A 24,541-nucleotide genomic window follows, 5' to 3' on the forward strand; every position below is an offset into this window, starting at 1 on the left:
AAAACATTGTTTTCATATTAAATTTTCAAGGAGGATCATCTTTTCCTTTAATGTGTAGTTTTGTTTTGTAAATCCCAAATCATTTCTTTGTGTTAAAGAGTTCTAAGGGGCAACAGTGGATCAAGACACCATTTCCAAGTAACCTGGGTGAGCTGATTCGTTCTTAGTTTATGTCATTGTCCATGTAACTGTGGGCAAATGTCCCTGCCGACTAGAGCCAGTACAGGAGTCTGCCTTAGGACAGTGTGCTAAACTTTCTCGGGCAGATTTGCTTGTTTGCTCCACTGTTAGGATTAAACTGGAGAAACACACACACACACACACACACACACACACTCAGAATTAGTTTGCTTTTGTGCAGTATATACTTTGAAGCACAGTAAATCCAATAATCCCCCTGCTTTGAGACCTTTTCCAAATGCTTTGGTTAAGTAGCCAACATCCCAGGGGTATCCTCTCTCCTTTCCATTGTTTCGTATGTAGGTATTCTAGTCTTTGAATAGATAGTGAAATTAAGAACTTGATGGTGACAGAGCGGTGAAAATGAACACACAATTATGTTCTGATGACTCATGTCTCTGCTCCATTGGGGGAGCTCCACTTGTTTTTCTGTTCAGTGAAGCAGACTGTAAAGGCACTTCAATTCTGCCCTCTTCCAAATGCCTTCTTTCTTTTTCTGGCTATCTACCTTGACCAGAAAATGGAACATGAAGACCCCAAGGTACTCATTAAAGAGCATTCTTAGACTCCCTGGCTTTCTTTGTAGCATCGGCTCTACATTTACAGCTTTTCTAACATCCTTAGAATTTAAGAAGGAAATTGGGGGTAGTTATATCAGTGAAGATAGTCACCTGCCTAACGACAAGCTTTTATGTTAGCACAATTGAATTCAATTGAGTTTGCTAATATGAAGTCATGGAAGTGAAGAACCAAATGGCAAGAGATTTAGGCAGAATGAATAATTTTTAATAAGGAAAATTGTCCTTTGCTTTATCCTGCCGAGGGAGCCAATGGAGAGAAGTATTAAAATTTTATATGGTCTGTCTTTCTCAGTAGAGTCCAAATACAAGCCTAATGTCTTTATTAACATTGAGAAAACTGAGTTCAGAATCTCTGTTTACCTCTTACTATGCAAAAAGTCTGAGCAATGATGCTCATATGTCAAGGATATCAGGATCAAATTTTTCAAAACTGCCAAAGAGTATTACAGTTTCTCATCTTTGGTCATACTAGTAGGCTGGTCTACAGCTAGGTGTGCACATAAAAATCTCCTATGACACATTTCCGAAATAGATATCCATTCAGTCCTATGTAAGATTTAGATTCTTGGCCAGGGAGAAGGAATGTTCGAAGAGTTCTTCATTCTTCAAATCTGTAGGAATTGATAGTATCATAAAAGGAAGTTAAGGATTGTTGATGAGGGTGGCAAAAACTGAAACTTGAATTTGTAATGATTAGAAATGTAAATTGGTGCTACTTGTATGCCAAACAGTATACACCTAAAAATAAGCCCACCAATTCTACTTTAATAGAATATATTAGGTATTAGAATAAATAGGTATATATTTAATCGAACTGAAAGCAGGGACTTGAGCTGGCAATTTGAACACCCATGCTCACAAGCTGCGTCATTTACAATAGTCAAAGATGGAAGGAACTTAGGTCAGTGAGATAGCTCAAGTAGTGAAGGCACTTGCCAACAAGCCTGACGACCGGGTTCAACCCTTGCGAGCCTCCTCTAAAAACACTGGCTTTCTGACACATGCTACGTGAGCTTCGGGGATACTAGGTTAAGGGAAACAACAGTCACAGAAAGATGACTTTTGTATGACTCTGCTTAGCTGAGATGCCTAGAGCACCGAAGACATGAGACAAAGGAAGAATGACGGCTGCCAAGGGTTAGGGTTGATGGGGAAGTGATGAGGAATTAATGGTTCAAGGGCACAGAATTCGGTCTTACAAGTTTTGGAGTTTCTAGTGATGGACGGCAGTGATGGTGTCCAACAGCAGAATGTTTGAAGCATTACTCAACTGTACATTTAAAACAACGAAAATGGCAAATTTTAACTTCTATGTATTTTACAAAATATCAACAATAATTAAAATAGATGTGACTGGTAAATGTTATTTGTGTCAAACACACACACACACACACACACACACACACACACACACACACACATACACATGCACACACAGCAGTTGAGCTCCACAATTGCCCTTTCAGCTTAGAAACATTATTCTGGTCAAAATGGATAGGTAAAAAAATAGTGATTTGTGCTCCAATCTGTCCAAACAGACTTGATTTCTCATCTGGTTAAAAAATTAAGTACATACCAAACAAATAGCTTATATGTTCCCTTCAACAGCCTGAAACAAACTTAGCCAAAAATAAAACATCTGTGGTAAACACTTTAAATAATTCCATGATAATCAATTTGTTTGTTTGAAGACAGGGTCTCACTATGCATCTCTGGCTGTCCTGGAACTCACTGTGTAGACCAGGCTGGTCTTGAATTCACAGGGATTCACCTTCCTTGACCTCCTGAGTGGTGGGATTAAAGACATACACCACCACCACCATGTCTTTGGAAAACACTATCTTTCAAAGACAAAAATTCAAACTAATAATAACCCAAATTTAAAATTAAAGAAATACAATGAAAAAAATCACAAACATACAAATTATAGCATAAATTAAGATGGTATCCCCTCTTTTAAAAAAAACCTGTCTAGAGATGCTTTTAAAGTTTTGTGCATACAAAGACAGCAGTTATATGACCTAATTTTCAGGACTTTGCACATTTTCCCACTGGAAAACATATCCAACCTCAGGTAAATTTTTAACTCGAATGTATTCAATGCTTAAGGCTTTCAATATTAACTCAGCAGTTCAGAATCTTACATAAAATGATAGGCCTAAGGCTTCCAGCAATTAAAAATGGACAAAATTCTAAAGGAGGATCTTGCATCCCAAACAACTAAGAAGGGAACAAATCTATCAGATATTCTCTCAGGACAGTTGGAAGATGGATGAAACCCTGAGCCTAACTTTATCAACTCTAACTTGCTTAATAACAATTTTGCTTTGGCTTTTACCATGTTAAAACTTAGGCTTAAATCTAAAAACTGTCAACTCCCGAGTTCTCATGGAGCATCGAAAAGCAAACTTGCAAGAACTGGGCCTTTTCCAGAAGATGAGTTCAGCTTGCATATGAGGGACAAGCCTGAAGTCGTGTGACTGGTGACAACTCAGTAAGACTGGCTACAACTTGGCAGGCCCCTGAAGGACAGAGCTCAGACTTAGGTGAAGTACAGGCCACACAGCCATCCAGAAATTTGTATGGAGCTCAAATGTAAAATCTGGTTGGGTGGGCACCAGGAGCTTGCAGGTAGGTGGGTTGGGAGCAGGGGGAGATGAGGAGAAAGTGGAAGGGAAGAGTCCTGGTTCCGGTGGAAACCAGCTCTAGAAACCCAAAGCCAAGTTTGTACACACTGAGAACTCAGACAAATGGAAACATAACTAGTAACAGATCCCAGCCAGATCTGATCAGATGCCAGGAGGAAGAATGCAGACAGCAACAGGCAGAGCGGGGCATGGAAGAACATCAAGGGTAAGTTGCTTTTGATGTTAATCTGATCGATTGAGTCGGGGGCTCCTGTGCTTGGATCCCAGCCTAGAATCTGAAAGAGAACAGTGCATACACCTGCCAGGAATGTTCCTGTGTAGCGTGCACAGGCATGTGTTTGTTTAGCTGAGGTCTTACCAAGTTTTGCTTCGCTTTCGTTTCCCTAATTGTTTCATCAGAGCTGGTTAATCCCCAGGGAGCAATCTGGGGAGTAATGACACCCACGATCAGAGCAATAACTTGACACATGATGGTAGCAGGTGTTGCTCTCTAGCTGTGAGTTCCTTTCCCTTCAAACAAAGACACAGGCTCCATGTAGAGTTAGGCAGGCTAATGAGGGACCGCAGTGGCCACTGACCTGTTAGCACAGAAGGTATTTACTTAGACCCAGGGTGTGGGCACTGGTGTCTAACAGTCTTGCTTTATTGCAGAAAGGTCTGACGCAAATGAAACGCCCAGGAGAGAAACCACAGGGCACAGCATGACCATGAAGAGACCTGAGAGTCGCAGAGGAAGAAATTCTGTCTCATGACAGTGTAGCAAGGTGAGGAACGCAGGCCCCTTTTGGTTCCTGCTCCTGGGCCCTACTCTCTCCTCTAGCCAAACCTAGACCCTGAGGCCTCCATTCATGTGGGGCCACCTCCTTCCAGACCCTTCCTCTAGTGCCTCACACCAACTGAGCACCAACGGCTAGGTCTACCTGTGTGATCTGCCTTGACGGACCATCCGCTCCCCTTCCTCTGAGACCAGAGGACTCATTTGCTTTATCGCCCATCTGTTCTGGTCTGTCTCATTCTCTATGAAGGCTGCCCACTCCCCGACTGCAGCCTCCCAAGTTTTCTGTTCCACTTTATGCTCATCTTCCAGAATTAATCCTACTACTGGCCAGTTGTTCATCCCCAACCACTCTGCCTGACTCCTCATTGATGGGCCTGCTTCTGCCGAGTCCCTATCTCAGCAGATATGCCTCATCTGTTGGTTGGTCCTTCCTCCCCCTTAAGAAAAATCTAGCAAATGGACACTATCAAAATATAATATATAGCATTCAGTACTCACTATTACTATTTGGGAAAGAGGCAGGTTACAACTTTCAATTCATCTTTACTTTCTACAGACAAAACATTACTTTGAATGTAAAGAAATGGGTATTTTTTTTATCACTTTAAAAATCACTGAGGAATTTGTGAATATTGTAATAACTCTGTTATGGGCATTGAGTCAGAGGCCTCTAAAGTAATAAAATGATAAAAAATGTAAGTCGTAGAAATATGAAAATATATTAAAAGTAGCTAAGAGTTATTCACTCTTATTAGACATAACATGACAATGTGCACGTATTTATAAACTGTTCATCGATAGACATGTCATATTTCTAGTTAAAAGTACCCAGCAGAGGTTAATAATAATTAACAATCAACTTTCTTTTTCCCACTATACAACAGAATAGCAAGAAAGTCTGCCTCAAACTATTCAAGCAAATTATGGGGGTGGGTTCCTGCTTTCTCAGGAGTTTCTTTTGGTTTCATATCAAGAAAGAAATTAAAATAAAAGTTAAGATAAACTTGTACCAAACTAATTGTTATGTTATTTTTGAGACTACCATACAATGTTACTCAAAAAAGAAAAAAAAACAAACTGCTTTTGGAATTTTAATTACAGGTTAAATAATTACTATTTTTGCTTTTGTGAAACAACACTTACTCTGAACTTCCATTGTCTGAAAATAGCGCCTGCTATCTCTTCTTTGTCTGCTGTGAATGTAGGTTTGTAGGAATACTCATTCTTGATGATTCGTTTTTATTATTTTTGTTTATTTATGTCTATGTATGTGTAATGTCGTGTGTTTGTGTGTGTGTGCGTGTGTGTGTATGTGCCCAAGATCAGAGCCCCTGGTGAAGGAGTTACAGGAGGCTGTGAGTCACTTGATGTGGGGGATGGGAACTGAACTCAGGTCCTCTGAAAGAGCAGCAGAGGCTCTCACCTGCTGAGCTATCCCTCTACGAACTCATTCTTTATCCCTAATGTCCTCATATTTTAGTGTTGATGACCCTAATATTGAATACAGCAAGCAGCTTGCATTCAACGCCCAGTAAATACACTATGAACTTTCTTTTATCCTAATTTACTTTCTTTCTAAAAATTTTATTTTAGATTTTTTTTTAATTTTATGTGTGTGGATGTTTTTCCTTCATGTAAGTATGTTTGTGTCCAGTGCCTGGGGCCCGAAGAGGTCAGAAGTGGGTATCCAATCCCCTGGAACTGGAACACAGGCTCTTGTGAACTATCACATGGAATAGGACTCGGAAGAGCAGCAAATGCTCTTGGCCACTGAGCCATCTTCCCAGCTTCTTCATCTAACTTTCATTCTACCAATCTAGAGTTTCTTTTTACAACAGATATGATGGAAATATTATAGTCTAGGTAATGAGAAAACAGTCACAGTTTCATACTGTAAAATACCAGTATATACTTTTGAAGGCTTAAGCCCATTTTTGCTATCTACCTTAAATACAGTAAACAAAAATAAAATTCAATCCTACTTAAAACAGAGACTGTTGTCACCCAGGATGACAAAATTAAGACAGCCGGAAAAAGACTTTGAATAGGTAGCATGATCCAGTGATCCAGTTCTGCGCTCTCTGAAGCTTAACCACCCTTACAAGCCAGCGATCACTTGTTTGCCATTACCACCCACGTTCATGTAGTGATCTGGGAGTCACTAGGGACTCTGGGATGGCAGCTTCACATGCCCACAGTGACTGCACAGCTGAGATCGCCCGTGATCAGAATATGCAGACTCAGTTAGGATGAAACCAGGATTTAAAAACAAAACAACAACCGCTGGTGGGCTGCCTCAACCCAAAGCCTGTTCCACAGTGGGCAGAGCACGGGGAAAGCAGCCACTCGGCTGTGCCTGGCATTCTGTGACACATTTCCCAACTATTGAAATGAAGCCTAAATCTAACTCCGTGGTGATTGCAACAAATTCGGTTGAAAGTAAATAAATCATAGGTAAAGAAACAAGTTAGGTGTTAGATATCTTGATATTTCTTTTAAAAACTAGACTTTAAAATTAAGGCAAGACTAAAAAGCTCAGCAATTTAGTTTATGTCGTTGTACGATATTCTAGCACAGTGGTTCTCAACTTGTGGGTCGCAACCCCTTTGGGAGTCAAGCAACCCTTCCGTAGGTGTCACATATCAGATATTTCTATTATTATTCATAACAGTAGCAAAGTTGCAGTTATGAAATAGCAATGAAAATAATTTTATTGTTACAGTGTCATAGCACTGGGAAGGTTGAGAACTACTATTCTACATATTTTAGAGGTCTTTGAAGTGTGAGGAAAGATACGCAATAAGGAAGACTTGGTTCTAAATCCCAGTCGGGTGGCTCACGCAGAGAAGAAAAGGCATTCCAGTGTCATGGCAGGTATCAGTTACTAGTGCGATTTCATCTAACTTCTGTCCTGAAGTCTGTTAGCTTGACCTGCTGCTATTAATAGTTGTTATTCCAGACTTGTAAATGCTAGAAACAACTCCGAGGTCCATAAACTTGCTGAGTGCTTAGTTTATTGTTCCACTAATCCCAAAAAAATGAGCTAGCAGAATCTAAGGCTTCTTCAGAATGCTGGGGACTGTATGCACACACACACACACACACATACACACGCACACACACACACACACACACACACACACACATGAGCGCACGCGCTCTCACACACACACATGAGTGCATGCGCTCACACACACACACATATGCATGCACATATGTGCACACACACAGGTCTCTGTGTGCCAGGACTGAGCCTAGGACCTTGTGTATGCTAACAATATGGTGTGTGCCTGGTTTTTGTTCAGTTTTGTTTTGTTTTTATTTAGGCTACATACTGCCTAAGGATCAAGCAGTTTTGAATCTAAATTCTGAGTCTAAAATAAAAATATCTCATCCTAGTCTTTTCAATTATATGAAACAGTAAAAGCAATATCCCCAGCACCACAAAAAAAAATGTGGTAGTACATGATCTTGGAACTCCATAGGTAGAGGTAGGAGGATCAAAATTCAAAGTTCTCTTCAGCTGCGTAGTAAACTCCTGGCTAATCTGGAATATATGAGACTCTCAAAGAAAAGAAAAAGAAAGAAAAAAAATGGGCAAATAAATCCAACAGTACCTTAACTCACCTTTAAGTCTTATAGTAGTCCAAAATAAGACAAAATAATAAATAAATACCTCAAATAGAAAGGTGACAAAGGTCGTTCATCTTCCTGTGAGCTAAAAGAAAAACAAATAATGAATTAATACGATATCTATTAAAAGCACATGTAAATTTTATGAAAATTCTGTTCTACTTGCCACAAATTGTGGCATATCACCGCTGATCTTGTAATGAATTCAAATTAGCAAAACCTTCTCCCTGGGATCTAGCTAGCCTAGATTAGTTCTTCAAAGAAGCCAGCCCATCGATGTATTCTCAGATAAGCCTAAAGCAGAAGTAATTTCTATCACACTTTAAGAAGCAGCTTTTTACTATATTGTCCAACAAGTTTATTCAAATACTCATATATTACACACATCCTCTACAAATTATTGCAGACACAATTATTTTAACAAAGCTAATTGCAAAAGTAAAATTAGCCATGAACTATCTCTGTGAAGCCGTGGGCTACTGCAAGAGTGAGTTCTTCGCAGTGAAAAGCTCATCTCTTTTGGCAAATCTCATGCCATTTCTTCTTCCGGGGCTGCTCTGCTAAGTAGAACCTGATACGGATACCAGGGGAATATGTAAAGAAAATTCTCAGCACAGTTCAAGCTCCTTAAACAAATGGAAATAAGAGGAAGCTTAATATAAAGGTATTTAATTTTTTAAATGTAAAACACATGCAAGAATTTTCCTTAACATGTTTTCTTTTAATAAACTGCCTTTTATTATAAAAGCTTAAAGTGAGTGCCTCCTGTTTGTTTTCTTCAGCATCATTCACGAAAAAGCAAATGCTGGATTCAACTGGCAATACTGACCTGGAAGTCAACAAGATTTTACTACAGGGATTTTACTACAGGGATGTGATCTCTCTCTCTCTCTCTCTTTCTCTCTCTCCCACACACCACCTCACCCCCCCACACTTGTTCTAAGAGTTGAAAAAAAGTTACAGTCCAACTAGAATAGGGTGTGTGCAATTTGACACACTATTCTCAATTTCCAATGATTTTTGACCATTGTAATCTTGTTCAGCTGTTCTATTGCCAATGTTGTCAACAATACTGCTGTTCATAGCATTTTCATGCTTTATGTACACACGCATACACACACAGGCATAACTTAGCTGTACACCTTCTTTCCATGTGAGGGGTGATGGATCGCTTCATTGAAGAATAATGTGGATGGGCTAAGGGCAAAGCTGGTATCACTCAGATCGAACGGATAAGAATTAGAGGGGACCACATCTGGGAATAGCCAGGTTGACTGCACTGAAGCTGTCTGGAGGAGTGTTTTTACAGTGAGCTAACCTCACATAAGAAACTTATATGTTTGATTTCAAATTCTTTCTAGAAAACATTTGACAAAATAGTTGCATTTGTCTTCTAATCAAGGACTCTGTATCAAACAGATATTGTCGTCAAAACTATGCCAGCAAAACTACCAGTATAAACTTGTAATGACTTCAAGTTACAGGAGAGGAATATTGCCTTGTGTTGTGACGTGAGGGTATAAGTCTTTCTTAGATCAGAACTCCTTAACGCTCACACGAAACAAGGCCCAGTGAATGAACATGCTTAGCGTAATATATCTTGTGGGCATTAAATTAGCCAGATATTTTTTAAGTGCTAAGAGTTTGCTGGCATGTCTAACCTCCTGACAGGTTCTTCTGACACTGTCCTCTGAAGTTCTCACGAGAAGCAGGCAATGGATTTAAAGTATCAATCCCAGAAAAACTCCTTGTTAAGTAAATTTATGACTTTGTTTTGAGCCATCTCCAGAGCTGAGCTGGGCCGCATTTCCAGATGGTACGGAGCTCAGCACAAGGCTGGCCCTGCGCCTTCCACCAGTGTTCTTGTCGGTGAGTGCGGCACTTCTTTGTAGGAAACAGAAGCAGTCTCCCACACAAACGGAATAAACTACTTATTGCCTCTGGATCCTCCTAAAGACTATACCTGAACTTGAACTTTGCTCTCATTTATCCAGAAAAGCAGGCTCAAAGTGGGAACAGAACTCATCCAGGCAATGATGAGAACAGGCGATAGTAACTGGACAGGTAGGGCAGAGACCCCCGAGCAGCAGGGCAGAGAATGCTTTGGTGGGGGACGCGGATGCTAGTTCCTGACTTGTCTTTTTCCCTTGGTGGAAACTGTGCGTGAGAATGTCACTGAAGCAGGACTCATGGCTGGGCCACCTGGACCGACTACCTCATCCTCTCCCTATGCCTCAGCCCACTGTGTGCTGTCAGATCTTTAAAAAGATCCCCAGAACTGGCATCTTGATGGCATCCCACCTGCAAGGACCCTGCTGCTACACTGTCTTCACTCTCTCTTAAGGGAATGTAGACCAAACTTTTCTCTGAAACTTATCCTCTGTGGTTCTCAAAGTTCATTCTTCGAATTCTCTAGACAAGAGCATAAAAGCCACTGGCTTGGGGTCACTTTGGTGGCCATTCTACTTTCTGAGACCTTGGCCTTTGAGAAAGGACCTGGTGTCCTCAAAGACACCCCAATATTCCCACATCACTAACGTTGACCAGTGGTAAGTACAATGTATTTCTACACCTGACACTGTCTTGGTTGTTTACTGATTTCTAATGGATTTTTATAGTTTGTCATGGGTCAGGAATGTGGCTCAGTTGTTTGAATGTCTGCCTAGCACTGGGGTTAAAGGTGTGGGCCACCATGAAAGTCTTGATGGAAACACAAGTTTTGATCATAAGCAAACATCTCTTCAGGTAGTGTTGGCACAAAGTAAATTCATCAATGAGGCACAAAGTCAGAAACTTAAGTTTAGACTGTTTAGACTGTCATTTGGATCGGGTTTAAGTGTTCTAAAAGAAAATAAGAAAGCACGGAAATTTAAATAAAATAAAAAAACTTTATATATTGCATTTTATGGATAAATAGTATTCAGCATGATGCAATCCATTTATGGAACAAAATATATGAAAAGAAAATAAGGGTAAATAAATCAAAATGGATAAATACTGGACATATTTCTTCTTTTTCTGTTCTTAAAGGTTGTATGGTTTTTGACAAAGGTGTGCTATACAAACAGCTAAAGCACTGATTTTAAGTGAATTAAAGCAGTTAACTTTAAAGAACAGTTAGCTACTGCTGTGGGATATTTGTTCACTGACACTCCGAGACTGCTAATAAAGTTAACCTTGAATCAGGGGGCAGAGTCAAGGACTAACTGACTGGAATTAACCATAGAGGTACCGAGGACCCAGCAAGCCGGGAGAGATGCATAGGAAATAGTAGGGAGGGACTTAGAGATTTTGAGAACTTTTTCGATCTGGGAAAGATAGAGAGGCAGGTTAGCTGATCATTCCTCTGTTCTTTGGACCTATCAGGTTTTCACCCCAATATCCGACTCCCAAGTTTCTATTAAAAGTAGAAAAATTTAGATAAACATTTCAAGCTACCCTGATTTTTGAAGTCACTTTAAGTTAAAAAATCATCCATTATTTTTCTTTTTAACAGCACTGTGAAAAATGAACTCTTTCACAAAACTGACAGTTCAGAATGGGAAACATTAGAAAAGACAATCATTTCTATACAGTTGTCAAAACAAATATACTTTTGTTCCTGGTCCCAAACTATTTAAATTCTTATTTTTTGACAATCTTTGTCATGTCTAATGATACTGAATGACTTCACTTACATTCTAAATTAAGTATAATCCTTTGCCTGAATTCTAAACTTGGAATTCTGACTCACTTTCAAGTTTAAAGATCAAGCGTAGTCACCACTGTGGATGAAGGAGAGAGCTGGGCTGTGAGACGGTACTAGTGGCAGACAGACAGTTTGGGACTCAATTGCTTTTCTTTTGCTGTTCATGTAACACAAGGGGATGCTCACTGCCCTCCCTCAGGTATAAAGTGTTGGAGTCTCCGGAAACAACTGCTTGTGAGAAGAATGTTTAGCATAGAGCCAGACAACTGAAGTGTCAGTAACTGAGGAATCAGGTGTTAGCAGGACCTTCTGAACTCTCCTAAAATGCTCAGCATCGATGAATCATAGGCATAAACCATGCCTACCCTGGGGAATTGCTTCAGGAGCTTTGGAACCGCAGAACATGAAGCCTAGCCAGATCACTGGATATCAAGCTAACTAGGAGCAGAAAAAAGCATGGTGCTTTATGTGTGAAAAAACAAACAAACAAACAAACCAAAACCAGAAAAACAAACAAACAAACAAACAAAAACCCAAATACTGATGGGAGAATTTCCAGAAAAAGGTGTTCAATGCGTCTCCATATTGCCATTCCATTCAGTGTCTTTTCCAATGTTCTCAGAAACAATCCAATTAATTCTACTTTCTAGTCCCTTAAGCGGGCTGGTTACTAAAAAAAAATTAACATAATTTTCATATTTATCTTCATTCTTTAAATGTAATTTCAATGAAGTTAAAATAGGAGATATTTAAGGTGTTTCTTGGATACTGAAAAGTAGGCATGCTAAAAATTGTGTTCCACTCTTTCTAGAAATGAGGAAAACCATCTGTGAGGTCTTAAAAAAGAAAAAAGCAAAAGGCGAAAAGAGGAAGTGAGCAGGCAAAAGCAGAGCTAAGCGAACCTTTGAGGACTCAGATTTCCACTCCGTTTGGTACTGTACAAAGTGCCCGTCTACATTCTCTGTGAGGATGGGAAGGAGGTGATGCTAGTTCCTTGCGGCCTGTCCTGAAGTGCTGTACTTTACCTGAGTGGCCTCAGTCTGTCCTCGCTCGGGCACTGACCACAGGCCATGACAGCTGGGCCTTGAGGCACCTGTATTGTTCTGATGTTTAGGTTTTGGTGTTGGTCCCATTCAAGAACAGAAAACAACACAAAGGGCACACAAATCTCTCTGTTTTCTGGAAAATGAGTGTACAAGTTTGCGATCAGTTTGTAGCTAAATGTTTGTGGTTGTAATTTGAGGAGCTATTTATAATTCTTTCTTATAAGCCCAAGCAGCAGCTTTACAGTCTTCCTCCTGTGTTTGTTACTAAGAGTGCTACACGCAGCCCATAGAAACACAAATTACCTTCCTTTAAGAGGAATGGGCTTTCTCAGACCAAAGAAGAAATGCAAACATGGGAGAGCTTAACCAACTTGAAAGGTGTTACTTGTTCAGCAAAACTGAGAGACAAACAACTTTCCAAGGTTTAAGGAGAGCCCATCTACTTTCTCCTCCCCTCCTCCTCCTTCTTCCTCTTCTTCCTCTCCTTCCTCTTCCTCCTCCTCCTCTCCTTCCCTTTCCTCCCCCTCATCCTCTCTCATCCCATCTCTCCTCCCTCCCTTTATTTCTCTCTCTCTGGTGGTGCACCCTCTGAACCTAGAGCCTGAGTGTCTGATGTTAGCAAGCACTCTGCCACTTAGCTAAGCCCAAGGCATATGTACCAGTTTCTTTATTGTGGGTGGAAATCTTAAACCGACTCTTAGGTGTGCATGTAAATCATAGCCTGGCAAATACACAGAGAAGTTCAATGCCCCTGAACTTCAGGATGTGACCATGTTTAGAAACTAGGCCTTTAGGAGGCAATCAAGTTGAAATGTAGTCATTAAGGCTTGAGTCAGTGTGACTGTGTCATGATGAAAAAGGGAAACTTGAATGGAGATACTCGAGCACTTGAGGGCATGGTGTGTTGTTTCAGGACCTAGTGCACACCACTGCCTCCCTCTTGCAGAGAGGATGGGCAGCAAACCCCAGGTCTGCAGAGATGATGGAACCTGAGACAATGCATTTCCGCTCTTCTAAGCTCCTGGGGTGGTGGCACTTTTTTTTCTTTATATATCAGTCCTTACAAACCTAGATACTGACTGAAATGCTTGCTATTTTTGTTTGCTTGTTTGTTTTCAAATTCTTCTGAATCCGAACATGCCCAACCTTGCAAAAGGATATGCTCTTGAGACAAGATCAGCTGTCCCTGGAGATCACCAGACACTGGATTTCATTTCCAGGCATGTACTCCAAACCTGCCAAGGCTCTCACTCTGTTGAACTACGTTTCCTGAGACCACATGCTCACATAAAAGCACTAGTTTCCTGAGACCACATACTCATGTACAAACACTAGTTTCCTGAGACCACATACTCACGTACAAACACTAGCACAAATGCCATCGTATTCTTCTTATTTTGCTTGCATATTTTCCATTCCGATGTGCTGTATAACTGTTGTATAAATATAAAATAGATATACGCAAAATGAGGGTCCTAACTTGTGAACACCGGCAGCCTATGGCTGAGAGTATAGAAACAGAGTTCTAAAATGCTGTGGTCCCGTGTGTACTGTGTGATGCCCTCATGGAAGGTTCCTGAGTTAAGGTCTGCCTGTGAAGAAAGTCATCTTCTTTGACAAAAGAAAAAAAAACCAGAAACAAAAAGCAAGAACCCCCAAACAGCATGTGTTGACTGACTCCACGGAAGGAGAGGAAAACCACAAAAAACTGGTCCAGCTATGCCTGGCGCTGGACATAATGGTATAGTTCTGGAAGGTCAAGGGAACTGACAGAATGCCTCCAAGTCTCCTGGATAGCCTCCCCTGACTACATGGGCAGCTGTTTGGGGCATTTCTCAAAAGCCTAAAAGGAGACCCTCTGCACGCTTCTTAGGAACTTCTTACCCAATGACTGCAACGTTCTTAATAACCTGTACTGTCTTCTATATTCAGGCTGTAAAGTGGCTTAGTTGGTAGAAGAGCTTGCTAGCATGTACACAAAAACTCTGGGTTCAGCTCCCAAACTTGCATAAATCCAGGTGTGCCGGCACATGCCTGCAATCCCATCACTGGGTAAAGTGGAGACGGGAGGACCAGCAGCTTGGGCAACATAGGACTTTGTGTTTAAAAAAAAAATCAAAGAACTATTTATTATTTTGATAAGAAACGAAGAATCGTCTCATTCTATTCCAAGTGCACTCACATACTCTGTTCAGCTCTGGTTGTGTGAGAAACAGCTAGCTTCCAATGTCTAAGAAACCGAGTGGTTTGAGGCTAGCTGCAGGAGTCTTCTCCAGGAGTGGGGAAGTAAAAGTTGCTCTTCCATTTCCTTTGCATCCCTCCTTCCGGTTAGAAGGTGTGCAAGCCTCTGCCACCTGCTAACTGGTTGGACACTGTGTTTTCTCCCAGACTTGTTTAGAAGCCACAGCACAAGAGGAGCGCTCACACTCGCTACAGCATTTAGTTCGCATTAACAAGCCAAGTGGTCTCTTCAAAGTTGATCCCTTTCCCCTATCTTTGGTCTGGCACCAAACCCCATGCTAAGCCCCTCCATGTCTCTTGTATCCAGCCCTTCCAGGTACACTGTGACACTCTTCCATAGTGGTAATACTCAGTCCCTGCTGGGCACGACGGTTCGCCCATTCTGCTTTCCCACTGCATTTGTCGTCAATTCAAAAGCTGAAACCTGACACATCAAGTCCCTCCTGCCTAAGCCTCTATGCTTCTACAATAAATGTCTCTCGCTGGACTCTGTAACCCTCTGCTTTTGCACACATTGCCCCTCCTTTCCACTCCACACCTCTCTCTGCTTGGGAAATACTCTGAGCCTTATCTCAAGGGCCATTTAACCTGGGAAGGCTTTACCAGGACCCTGGAAGGGAACTGTTCCTTCAGCTCCAGGTTCCCACACCCTGGTCACAGCTGTTTAAGAGCACGGAGCACAATGGGGCTTGTTTCACTATGGGGATGTGTCTTTGTCTAGGTGTCTGGGCACCTAGCTAGGTACCTAATTCAGTGGATGGGTCCAGTAAATGCCTGTTGAATAGAAACAGCATCAAAACTTTGCCGAGAGTTCACACAATGCTTTAGTTACCAATTTTTAAGATGTACACTATCATTTGTGAGACCAGTTTAGACAATCAGAACATGTGTAGGAATCCATATGCTGATTACCTTCAATGACCTTGTTCTTTTCTATTCAAAAGTTAATGGGATTGCCACTAGAGTCTGGGTTTTCTACCATACTTACTGAAGGAAAAAAAATAATGTCTTTTCTCTGACTGCACGATTAGAGGTGTGAGTCCTCTCAGTACACCTGCAGTGTAAACAGTACTCTGTGATGTGTGCAGAACCCAGAAGAGGATATGTTCAGGCAAAGCGCTGTTTGAGTAGGGCCTCACCAATGTTTGTTCTGGCTTGAGAACAGGAAAAGAAAGCTATTTGACCTCACTGGAAATCCAAAGGTTGTTTGAAACTTAAAAAAAAAAAAACAACTTGGTTTATTTTAAACTTATTTTCAAGGTAGCTAGAAGATCTCCTGTGCCATTGAGGTCTTGTACTGGAAAGTGATGGCCACTGTTATTCTGCAATAACAATAGAAAGCGCCTCTCAGTGGGGCAGTAAATTAAAATGCAAAACCCAGGAGCAGGCTCTTTGCAGCAGTGGGCTTAGCTGATGGGGAAGTACTTTTAGAACATTAGTCATTAAGTAAAATATACTCAAGTCTAGTCACTGAAACAAAATAACAGATAGATATCCTCAGAGAGGAGAAGGGAAGAAGAGGAACTGACTTCTTCCAACACTTACTGTACTTACAGAATTTCCAGGACCGACTAAGGGAGTTTTCCTTTCTAGGTATATAATCTCCCACATGGTAAGCTCTGCGTGTAGTTTTGGGGACAATGATAGAGGTGCAGTGGCACCGCCAATCATCCTCTCCCCATCACCTCCTGCAGCGGCTCCCTCCTGGGGAGGACTGTCCAGGTAGCTCTCTGCTGGGCTTCTGTACGGGCTTAGGGTGGTTAGCAACTGCGGGAATGTGGGCTCCGCACTCACCTGCATGGGTGCTCATTTGGAAAGACTTCCCGAGTGTCTCCTAGAACTCCTGACATGTGCCCACGATACACAGGCAGTATGATGGCAACCCTCCCAGAACTCACAGGCAGGGATAGGCAACTACTGCCAACTGAAAGTTTCCCGCAGGCCAAGCTTTTGGGCTAAGAGTTTGTACACATTGTCCTCTTCGCTCCCTAGACATCCTCAGAGGAAAGTATGAGTGATCGGATCTTTCAGGCGAGATAAACATGTCCAAGGAGGGCTAATTAGCTGTGAAGGCGAGATGCTGCCAGCACAGTCTGTTTCTAACCCTTGGTCTCTGCAGCGCTGTGAACTCGGCTAGGTTTGGTGAGATTTGTGAGATAAGCCATGCTGAATCCCGAGGGCCACATCGCCATTATAGGGGAAAAGAGGATGGCTAGAAGGAGAACTACTCACAGGATGACAAGATAATGGGCTTTGGAGGCCCAGGGAAGCAACGTGGTGATGTGATGGCGAACACTGAGGACAGGAAGCATCTGTGACCTGGGACAGTGGTACCCACGGGAGAGGGGCACCTGTGCTTTTTTTTAAAATAGATTTTATTGAGCTCTACATTTTTCTCTGCTCCCCTCCCTGCCTCTCCTTTCCCCTTCAACCCTCTCCCATGGTCCCCATGCTCCCAATTACCTGTGGTTTTTTTTTTAAATGTGAAATGAAAATTAAAAAGTCATTTACAAATACCACAGTGTGTGGTCTGTGCAGTATGTGAGTTGTGTGTGAGCGTATGAGTGGCCTGTGTAGTGTGTGGGTGTATGAGTGTGTGAGTGGTTTGTGCAGTGAGTGAGTGTGTGTGAGTGTATGAGTGGTCTGTGTAGTGTGTGGGTGTATGAGGGTGTGAGTGGTTTGTGCAGTGAGTGAGTGTATTAGTTGTCTGTCTGTGCAGTGTGTGAGTAGAAGAGTGGTCTGTTCGGGTCAGAGTCAGGCTTCTAATTTTGTTCCAGGGTTATTTTCACCTTGACTGTGCAGCGATACTCGGTTGCATCTTTGCTTTGTTGACCGCCTTTGCCATTTGTGCTGCGCTTTTAGCTCTGTTTATGTGATGGGATTTGAGCAAATCTACCCAGACCTTCAAGTTAGTTCTTGGAGTCAAGTTTCCTGAGTTTTGATCTTATATCTGATCCTTTCTAAACCGAGCCCTTAGGAGTCTCAGGTCCACTTAACGCTCAACCCCTCACACTCTCTATTTCTATTTAATTACTTTAATATAAAAACAATCTTTGAGGCTTCCATCTATCCTGTTTTTTTTTTTAACTACAGTTATAGTTCACCAGGCCCACTGTCCCCACCCCCACGTCTTTCTCAAGCGGAGACTAAACAACTTGGCTTTGGGAAGATTTGCTGAGAAATGGTTGTTTTTGTCCCTGCGAGCCAGGATTCGATGATTTGGCAATGACAGCTATAAATCTGAAGTTGATGAAATCAAACTGGTTTTAGAGTGTGATCGTAAGGTGACAATGTGGAATTTGGAAGGAATATTAAATTTGAAGACAAACAGGCAAATCTGTACCAGAAAAACACATAGCTCAAGAGAGTGACTTAAAACTTTTAAAGCGTATGGACATATAGTTGGTCCCAGTAAAGTCCACCTGCCAGTTTTTTCTCATAAAATGAATGCAGTAATCTCCTCCAGGGCATTCCCATCAGGCTGTGCACTCCGAAAACACTTCATACAATTTGGAATTAGGAATCCTGTTTTGGGGTGTCTGTTGAGGAGAATGAATGAAGCCCGAATGGAACACAGCCCCTGTGAGTCTCCTGGATTGCCCGTGTTGACAGCACAGCTTCTCTCTCAACACAAAGCAGGTGCGGCTGTGCTAGGAATGAGAGTCTAAGTGCCCCACATTAAACACAATGAAGCAGAAACAACCCCAAATGGCAGGCCATAATCACCTTTAACACAGAAGGAACTAGAGGATAACTTCAAATTTTGATAACCATATAAAAATACTTTTGTTTTCCCTAAATCAACAGTTATAACAGTTGTAGGAAATGAGCTAAAAACAACTTTCTTATTTGTCAGGTAAAATATTGGAGTATTCTAATAGAAGTAACCTTCCAAATTGCTATATATGTATAGAGCAATTAACCGAATACATTATTTACAATATTTGGGCACAAGAATATTTTTATCATTTGTAATGGAAACCCTTCAGAATTATGTGGAGAACAGAGTTCTGATGTTTCCACCAATATTGCCTATGGTCTCTAATTTAAGTGTTTAATGATCACTTACTTCATGCCTACCTAGGGAATCATCTCTGGCCACAGACATACTTTCGATCTCAGGTATAAATGAGTGTCTATCCCACAGACTTCCATGTTTCTGGGAACAAAAGGAGCAGAATGCTTCCCTTTATTGGCTAGTGTGCTTCTCTTTTGGATAATAACAGCCCCCCCCCCAACTGTGCCGTTAATCTCCCCTCACGCTGTGATTATCAACTTTGTATATAAATGACATTTATTTAGATATCCGGGTAGGGATTTTACATGTGTTTTTATGAACTTGACTAGGCAACTACTTTGTTTCCAGGAGTTTGGGTTTAGTCACATGAGAAATTAAAGAGATTTAGACAATCCCTAAGAATCCCTTTGGTTCTAAAGAAGAGACTATATTTTCCGAATTCCCTAAAGCTATTTCTGCATATGACTCAAATTTACTATACAAGTGTATAAGACTGCAAAAGTAGCAAAATAGATAAATAAAGTTAAAAGTAAGTATTTAAACATTAGGCTGAAAAGGAGGAAAGGTCCAAGAACTAAGCAATGGATTACCAAAATATGATCTAGCTATACATCAGCCATGCCCTGCTTTAACGTGAGTGCTGAGGGATCTAACTTAGGTCCTCCTGCTCGCACAACTAGCAGCTCAAGATACCAAACACCTCCACTTTCTCAGTCTCCTGGACACAAAGTATCCTTGCTTTAGTTCATCTCACCTTTTTGTTTTTTTCCTTTGTATTTTTGAGAAAAGGTCAAACGTTCTCACTTAATAGGTAATCCTTGGTTGCCCTGGAGCTCACTATGTAGACCAGCTGGCCTCGAACCCACAGAGATCCTTTTGCCTCTACCTCCTAAATTCTGGGATTAAAGGTGTGCACCGCTACGCCTGACCAAATTATCTTCTTTACATGAACAACTGCAAACATCTCTGCTCTCTGGGCAAGGAAAGCACTACACAGAAACAACAGAGTCCACAGAGGTCTCATTTCCTTTTAAAATTGTCACTTTCAAACAAAGTCCAGATTGTCAATAAGAGATAAATTCAGAAACACAACCCACAGAGGCCTGAAGGGAGACAGTTTTTAACTCCTTGTACTGTGCTGGCAGGCATCACGTCCATGAGCAGCAGAGGGCCCTCTAACACCGCAGAGCAGCTCAGGAGTCTCGGTGTCCATATGGCCTAGGCTTTCACCAGTGACCACAGATGCCATTCCCTTGTCAATGGTGAGGTGTTTGCTGAAGGATATTCTTAAGGCCAACATTTCCAAGTCAGCTAAATTCCTCTGATGGGAAGCGCCAGTGAAATTTGAGATATCGAACCATCAGTACATGCTAACTAATCATGGGGCTTTAAGTCTTCTTTGAAGTCCACTGAATTTGGAATTCTTACAGGCATCACCATCACATAATTAATATTCAAGAATATATATTAGCTATTATAATTTTCTGGATGAAGCGATGAAAAAGAAGTCTATATAAACACTATCCGCCTCTGATTCTCACCTACTAAATAAACACAGACAAGAACCGGGTGTTTTCCGGAGCATGGAGTCGCCAGTGCATTTAAAAGAGGAGGCGAAATTAATCACTCGCCCTCATAGCTTTGTCTTTAACATCGTCCGTGGTGGAGATGAACTGAGCTAGGGGCTACGTGAAAGGGACTCGAGCAACTCAAAGCGGTGCCCTCACGACAAAGCCTGTGCATCCTCGTCTGCTACCAGAGTTCTAGCTGCAGAAATATCTCTGCAGAGATCCTCACCTGCAGGGTCACACACCACAGGGAAAGCAACACCGAAAGACTTTGAATCACACAGAGCTGAGTCGTCAGCTGACCTGGGATCTGATGAAACGCAGCCTCCTTAGTCACCAAAGGTGAAAATCTTACTTTCTTTTCAGTGCTTAACACAGTTCTTCCCTTTAATCCCTCCCTTTAGATTATTTATTTCAGGGACTCTTTTTCAGAGACAGAAAGGCTATAAAGTGAGCTCGTTTACTGCAAGCTGTAAGAACTATGTAAATATTTAGAAGTTTTACACATAACTGGGGGAGAGGTTGCAGAGGAGAGGGGTCCAGTTACCAGCTCACAGTCACCTGTAACTTTAGCTCCAGGGAGCTGATGCCCTTTCCTGACCTCTAAAGGCACCGGCAGGCCTCCTCCCTGACATAATTCAGATAGAAACAACATCTTTAGAACATAAAAACTGTGAGGCAGCTTGATCACTTGGAAGTATCTAAGAAGACTCCACCTCAAGTTTAAGTAATTTGGAAGGAACTGTTAGGGATGCGCAGTTCACAAAGAGACAGAACTTCAACAGGCAGCCGCTGCAAAGCCTTCGCTGATGCCCATGTGGAAAGGTCACGGACAACAGAAGACCGGAGAGAGGAGCAAGGTGTTTAGCTTTGCGTGCCTTCTCATCCCAGCTGTAGACTAGCAGTCACAAAACACCTTCCACACCTCGGCACAGCATGTGAAGGAAGGCTAAAAAGTCACCTGTGCAAATTATAAGTTAGGCAGGCATCGCAGAACATGTGTGCGCTCTAATAACAACAGCCACGTAGATGAGGTTGAATAAAATACAGGGTAAAGCACATCCATCGGGGTGCATCTGTTATTACCCTAATCACGCTGTGTATTACAGAATTCACCACATGGCACTGCAATTGTCTGGTGATGCTTCCACATCCTTACTGCTGTGGGACAGCAGAACTTGTGTCTTAATTACCTCACAATCACTGGCAGGGCAGCAGTGTTTGAACAGAGAGAAAACATTAAACAATGTTGTAAGTTTTCTTTGAACAGGCAAAACTGACAAGAATACCTCTCATAAGGCCACGATATTAAATATGCTATGTGGCAATGTTGGGCAGTATAGTGTTAGATTACTGCATGGACCAGCTGTCTATAGTTTTTTTACAAGCTATAATCATTAACTAGAATTTACACCAATATTTCCAATGCAAATATTCAGCATGAATTTCTTTACTTGTTATTTAAAGCTGATCTTTTACCTATTTATCTCGTCAGTTGCTAGCACTCGGGTACGATGAAACATTGCACAAGTCTACAAACTGTCTCCTTTGGGCAGGCTGAGGATGAGATCCTCAGCAGTGCTTAGCATTTCTGTAAGAAGCATGGAGTATCACATCCAAAGATGTTGGGCTGAGAGCCGAAGAAACACTGCAGGAGCCCAAGGGTGTCTGAGTAAACGCTTAGGCTCAGCAGGGACCTTTGTGCAGAAAGCCTCATCTCACACCTGCTCATTGTCTCCAGGAAGCTTATAATCAAAAGCAGAAATAAACTGAAAGCGAAGACTGCCCGGCAGTCAAACCAAACCTCTGAGGTTGGAAGTGGTGGGACCCTGACTGCACAGGGAGCTGCAGTGACTGGAGGACAAAAGTCATGACTCAGCATTCTTCAATGCAAATTTAGATAGCACTCGGTTCACGTAGTGACCAACAATGTAAAATCATTTTCAGGAAATCACATTGCTCTTCTTGGTCTTCATAGCAGGCATTCTATTAGCAAGCAGCTGCAACAGGGTTTAGTCATAGCTAATTTTTTTTTAATCTAAAACACAACCTGTGCAGAACTCTTGAGGACTGACATCATCATAAAGACAAAAGTTCCCAACTCTGAAACTGGACATCATTAAAATTCCAAAAAGTGGACATTAGTTTTTGTTCTCTTAGAAACTTCAAGCATGTGGACTTTGCCACCAAATTAATATAGAATCATAGACTCCTCTATCCAGTTCTTCCTTCTATATTAAAGTATTACTTCTCTAGAAAGGAACTCTGAGCACCACACCAAGTTTCTAATGCAGTGGATATATCAGGAGAGCAAAAGAAAAGTGGCCACACTAGCGGTCACCACTGTCAGTCCCTAGGAACCTTCCTACCACAAAAAGAAAAAGTTTTCATCATATTTATGTTGTTAAAGCACAATCAAAATATGTATAGCATGGCTTTTTAGCGAAAAATTCAATTGTCTAGATTTTCTTTTTGATAAATTGTCCTTATTATCTGATTTCTGAAACTATCGTTTTACATAGAAAACTGTAAATGAGACATTTATAGGAAGGTGAATGTCCCTGTACATAAAGTAATTGCAATTAAAATGTGACCATTTGATTAATAAAAGTGAGTTTGCAAACCATGAACTGTGACCTTGAAGAACTCAGACTTTCTGTGGGGTCAGGGCTCAGGCATCACTGTGGTACCTTCCACCTACACTCCAGGACACAGCACTCCTGTCTACTTCACCAGCAGTGTGCTTGCTAACAGGCAGGGCTGTTTACAGTTGCCTCTCGTTACTTCCATGGGACCCAGAGACTCTCATTACTCCCCAGCAGCAGGGCCAGAACCCTGTGCTCAGCCACTCTTACACAGCGCTTCCCCCTCCAGCGTCATTTGGATTATGAGTCTACCTAGAATTATTCAAGGAGAGACATTGTCCTTAACGATTATTCCCATGATTATAATCTACGTGAAGAGAGAAAGTCCTTACCTAGAGAACCTCTATTGAGCCCACGGAAGTGTTCTATCAGTCTAGAGACCTGAGAAGCCCACTGAGTTCTGATGCAAACCTGCTTTGCTTCGAGTTTCAGAGGTATAGCCTAAATAGACTTCCATTAAAAGAAGGATATAACTGAACTCAGCAACCACACGCTTCTGGACAGAAGTGTCAGCGAAAGAGCAGTGCGTTCTTTAAATGTTTCTGTCTGGTCTAAGGAAAAAGCACTGGAAAGAACAGACCGCAAGGTTTGCAGCCTGTTACTAATGATGCCGAGCACTGGCCGAGTACTGTGGTACACTGCCCAGAAAATAGCAAACAGCATAAGCAGCGGACACTACCTTCGCAGCGGCATGATTTCACACGCCATCCTCGTGTGCGAATCTGCACGGGGTCCCCCAATGTCTTTCAGCCAAATCCGGTGTGCAGGATCCGCGGAACACACAACCTGCTGCAGCTGACGCTGCCTCTCCACCTCCAGCTGCAGGCAAGGATATTTATCGGCTGCCTCCACATTTACACTGCAGTCCACTTTGACCTTTTGTTCCAGCGAAGCAGCTGAAACCCGGAGCCAATCAGAGGAGGAGCAGCGGAGTGTGAAAGGCTGCTCCTCCTCTGGCTGCTCCTCCCGCTCCGGCTCCTCCCGCTCCTCCTCCTGTCCCCACCCCGCTCTGCTTAGCTCGATCCTCAGTGGGCTTGGCAAGCCCCTGTAACCTGAAACTTTTCCTCTGAGCGGTTTCAGACAAGCCTGTCAGTCTGTGAAGAACAACCAATAAATGGCAGCGGGGCCCAGTCCTGTGTGGTTCAACGTGCCAGAAGGACAGCAAGGAAATGCATTGTCAAGGACAGACAGCGTCTCTAGATGAAACATTTTCGTGGCCCAAGGGAAGAGTTGAACTAGACCTTTAAAAAAAAAATTAAAACTAAAAATTTTACCCAAACACTAGCCAAGAAGGCAAGGCATAAGTGTTTTCCGGAAGGAAGGCTACCTGGACTCTTGCCCTACCCACATTTTCTTCCCCAGGTGCTTGTTTACACTCTGAGCAGTCCCTGGTGACATCACTTAAGGGCCACAGTGCCCTAACAGGGCTCAGGTTCTCAAGAGATCAAAATGTCTACTTGCATGGCCCTTCAGTTTGTTGTTTGTACATTTCACTCATATGAACTGAAAGGAGAT

General features: G+C 42.0%; 1 protein-coding gene across 2 annotated transcripts in view; it reads right to left on the reverse strand.

The window, feature by feature from the left end:
* Fam13a (family with sequence similarity 13 member A) overlaps positions 1-23,938 on the reverse strand; it is a 90,753-nt gene extending 66,815 nt beyond the window's left edge. Inside the window, exons 1-2 of one of the 2 annotated variants that reach the window (XM_048439635.3) lie at positions 23,706-23,938; positions 7,864-7,905 (exon numbers count right to left, since the gene is read on the reverse strand). In XM_048439635.3, the coding sequence (XP_048295592.3) occupies positions 7,864-7,905; positions 23,706-23,734 (71 nt within the window). In that variant the 5' untranslated portion in view covers positions 23,735-23,938. The remainder of the gene's footprint in view (positions 1-7,863; positions 7,906-23,705) is intronic. The other variant, XM_048439634.3, reaches the window with a different exon arrangement.
* Positions 23,939-24,541: the final 603 nt, after the last annotated feature.

The sequence above is a fragment of the Myodes glareolus genome, chromosome 6 (assembly GCF_982192425.1).
Source record: "Myodes glareolus chromosome 6, mMyoGla1.1, whole genome shotgun sequence".
Taxonomy (NCBI): domain Eukaryota; kingdom Metazoa; phylum Chordata; class Mammalia; order Rodentia; family Cricetidae; genus Myodes; species Myodes glareolus.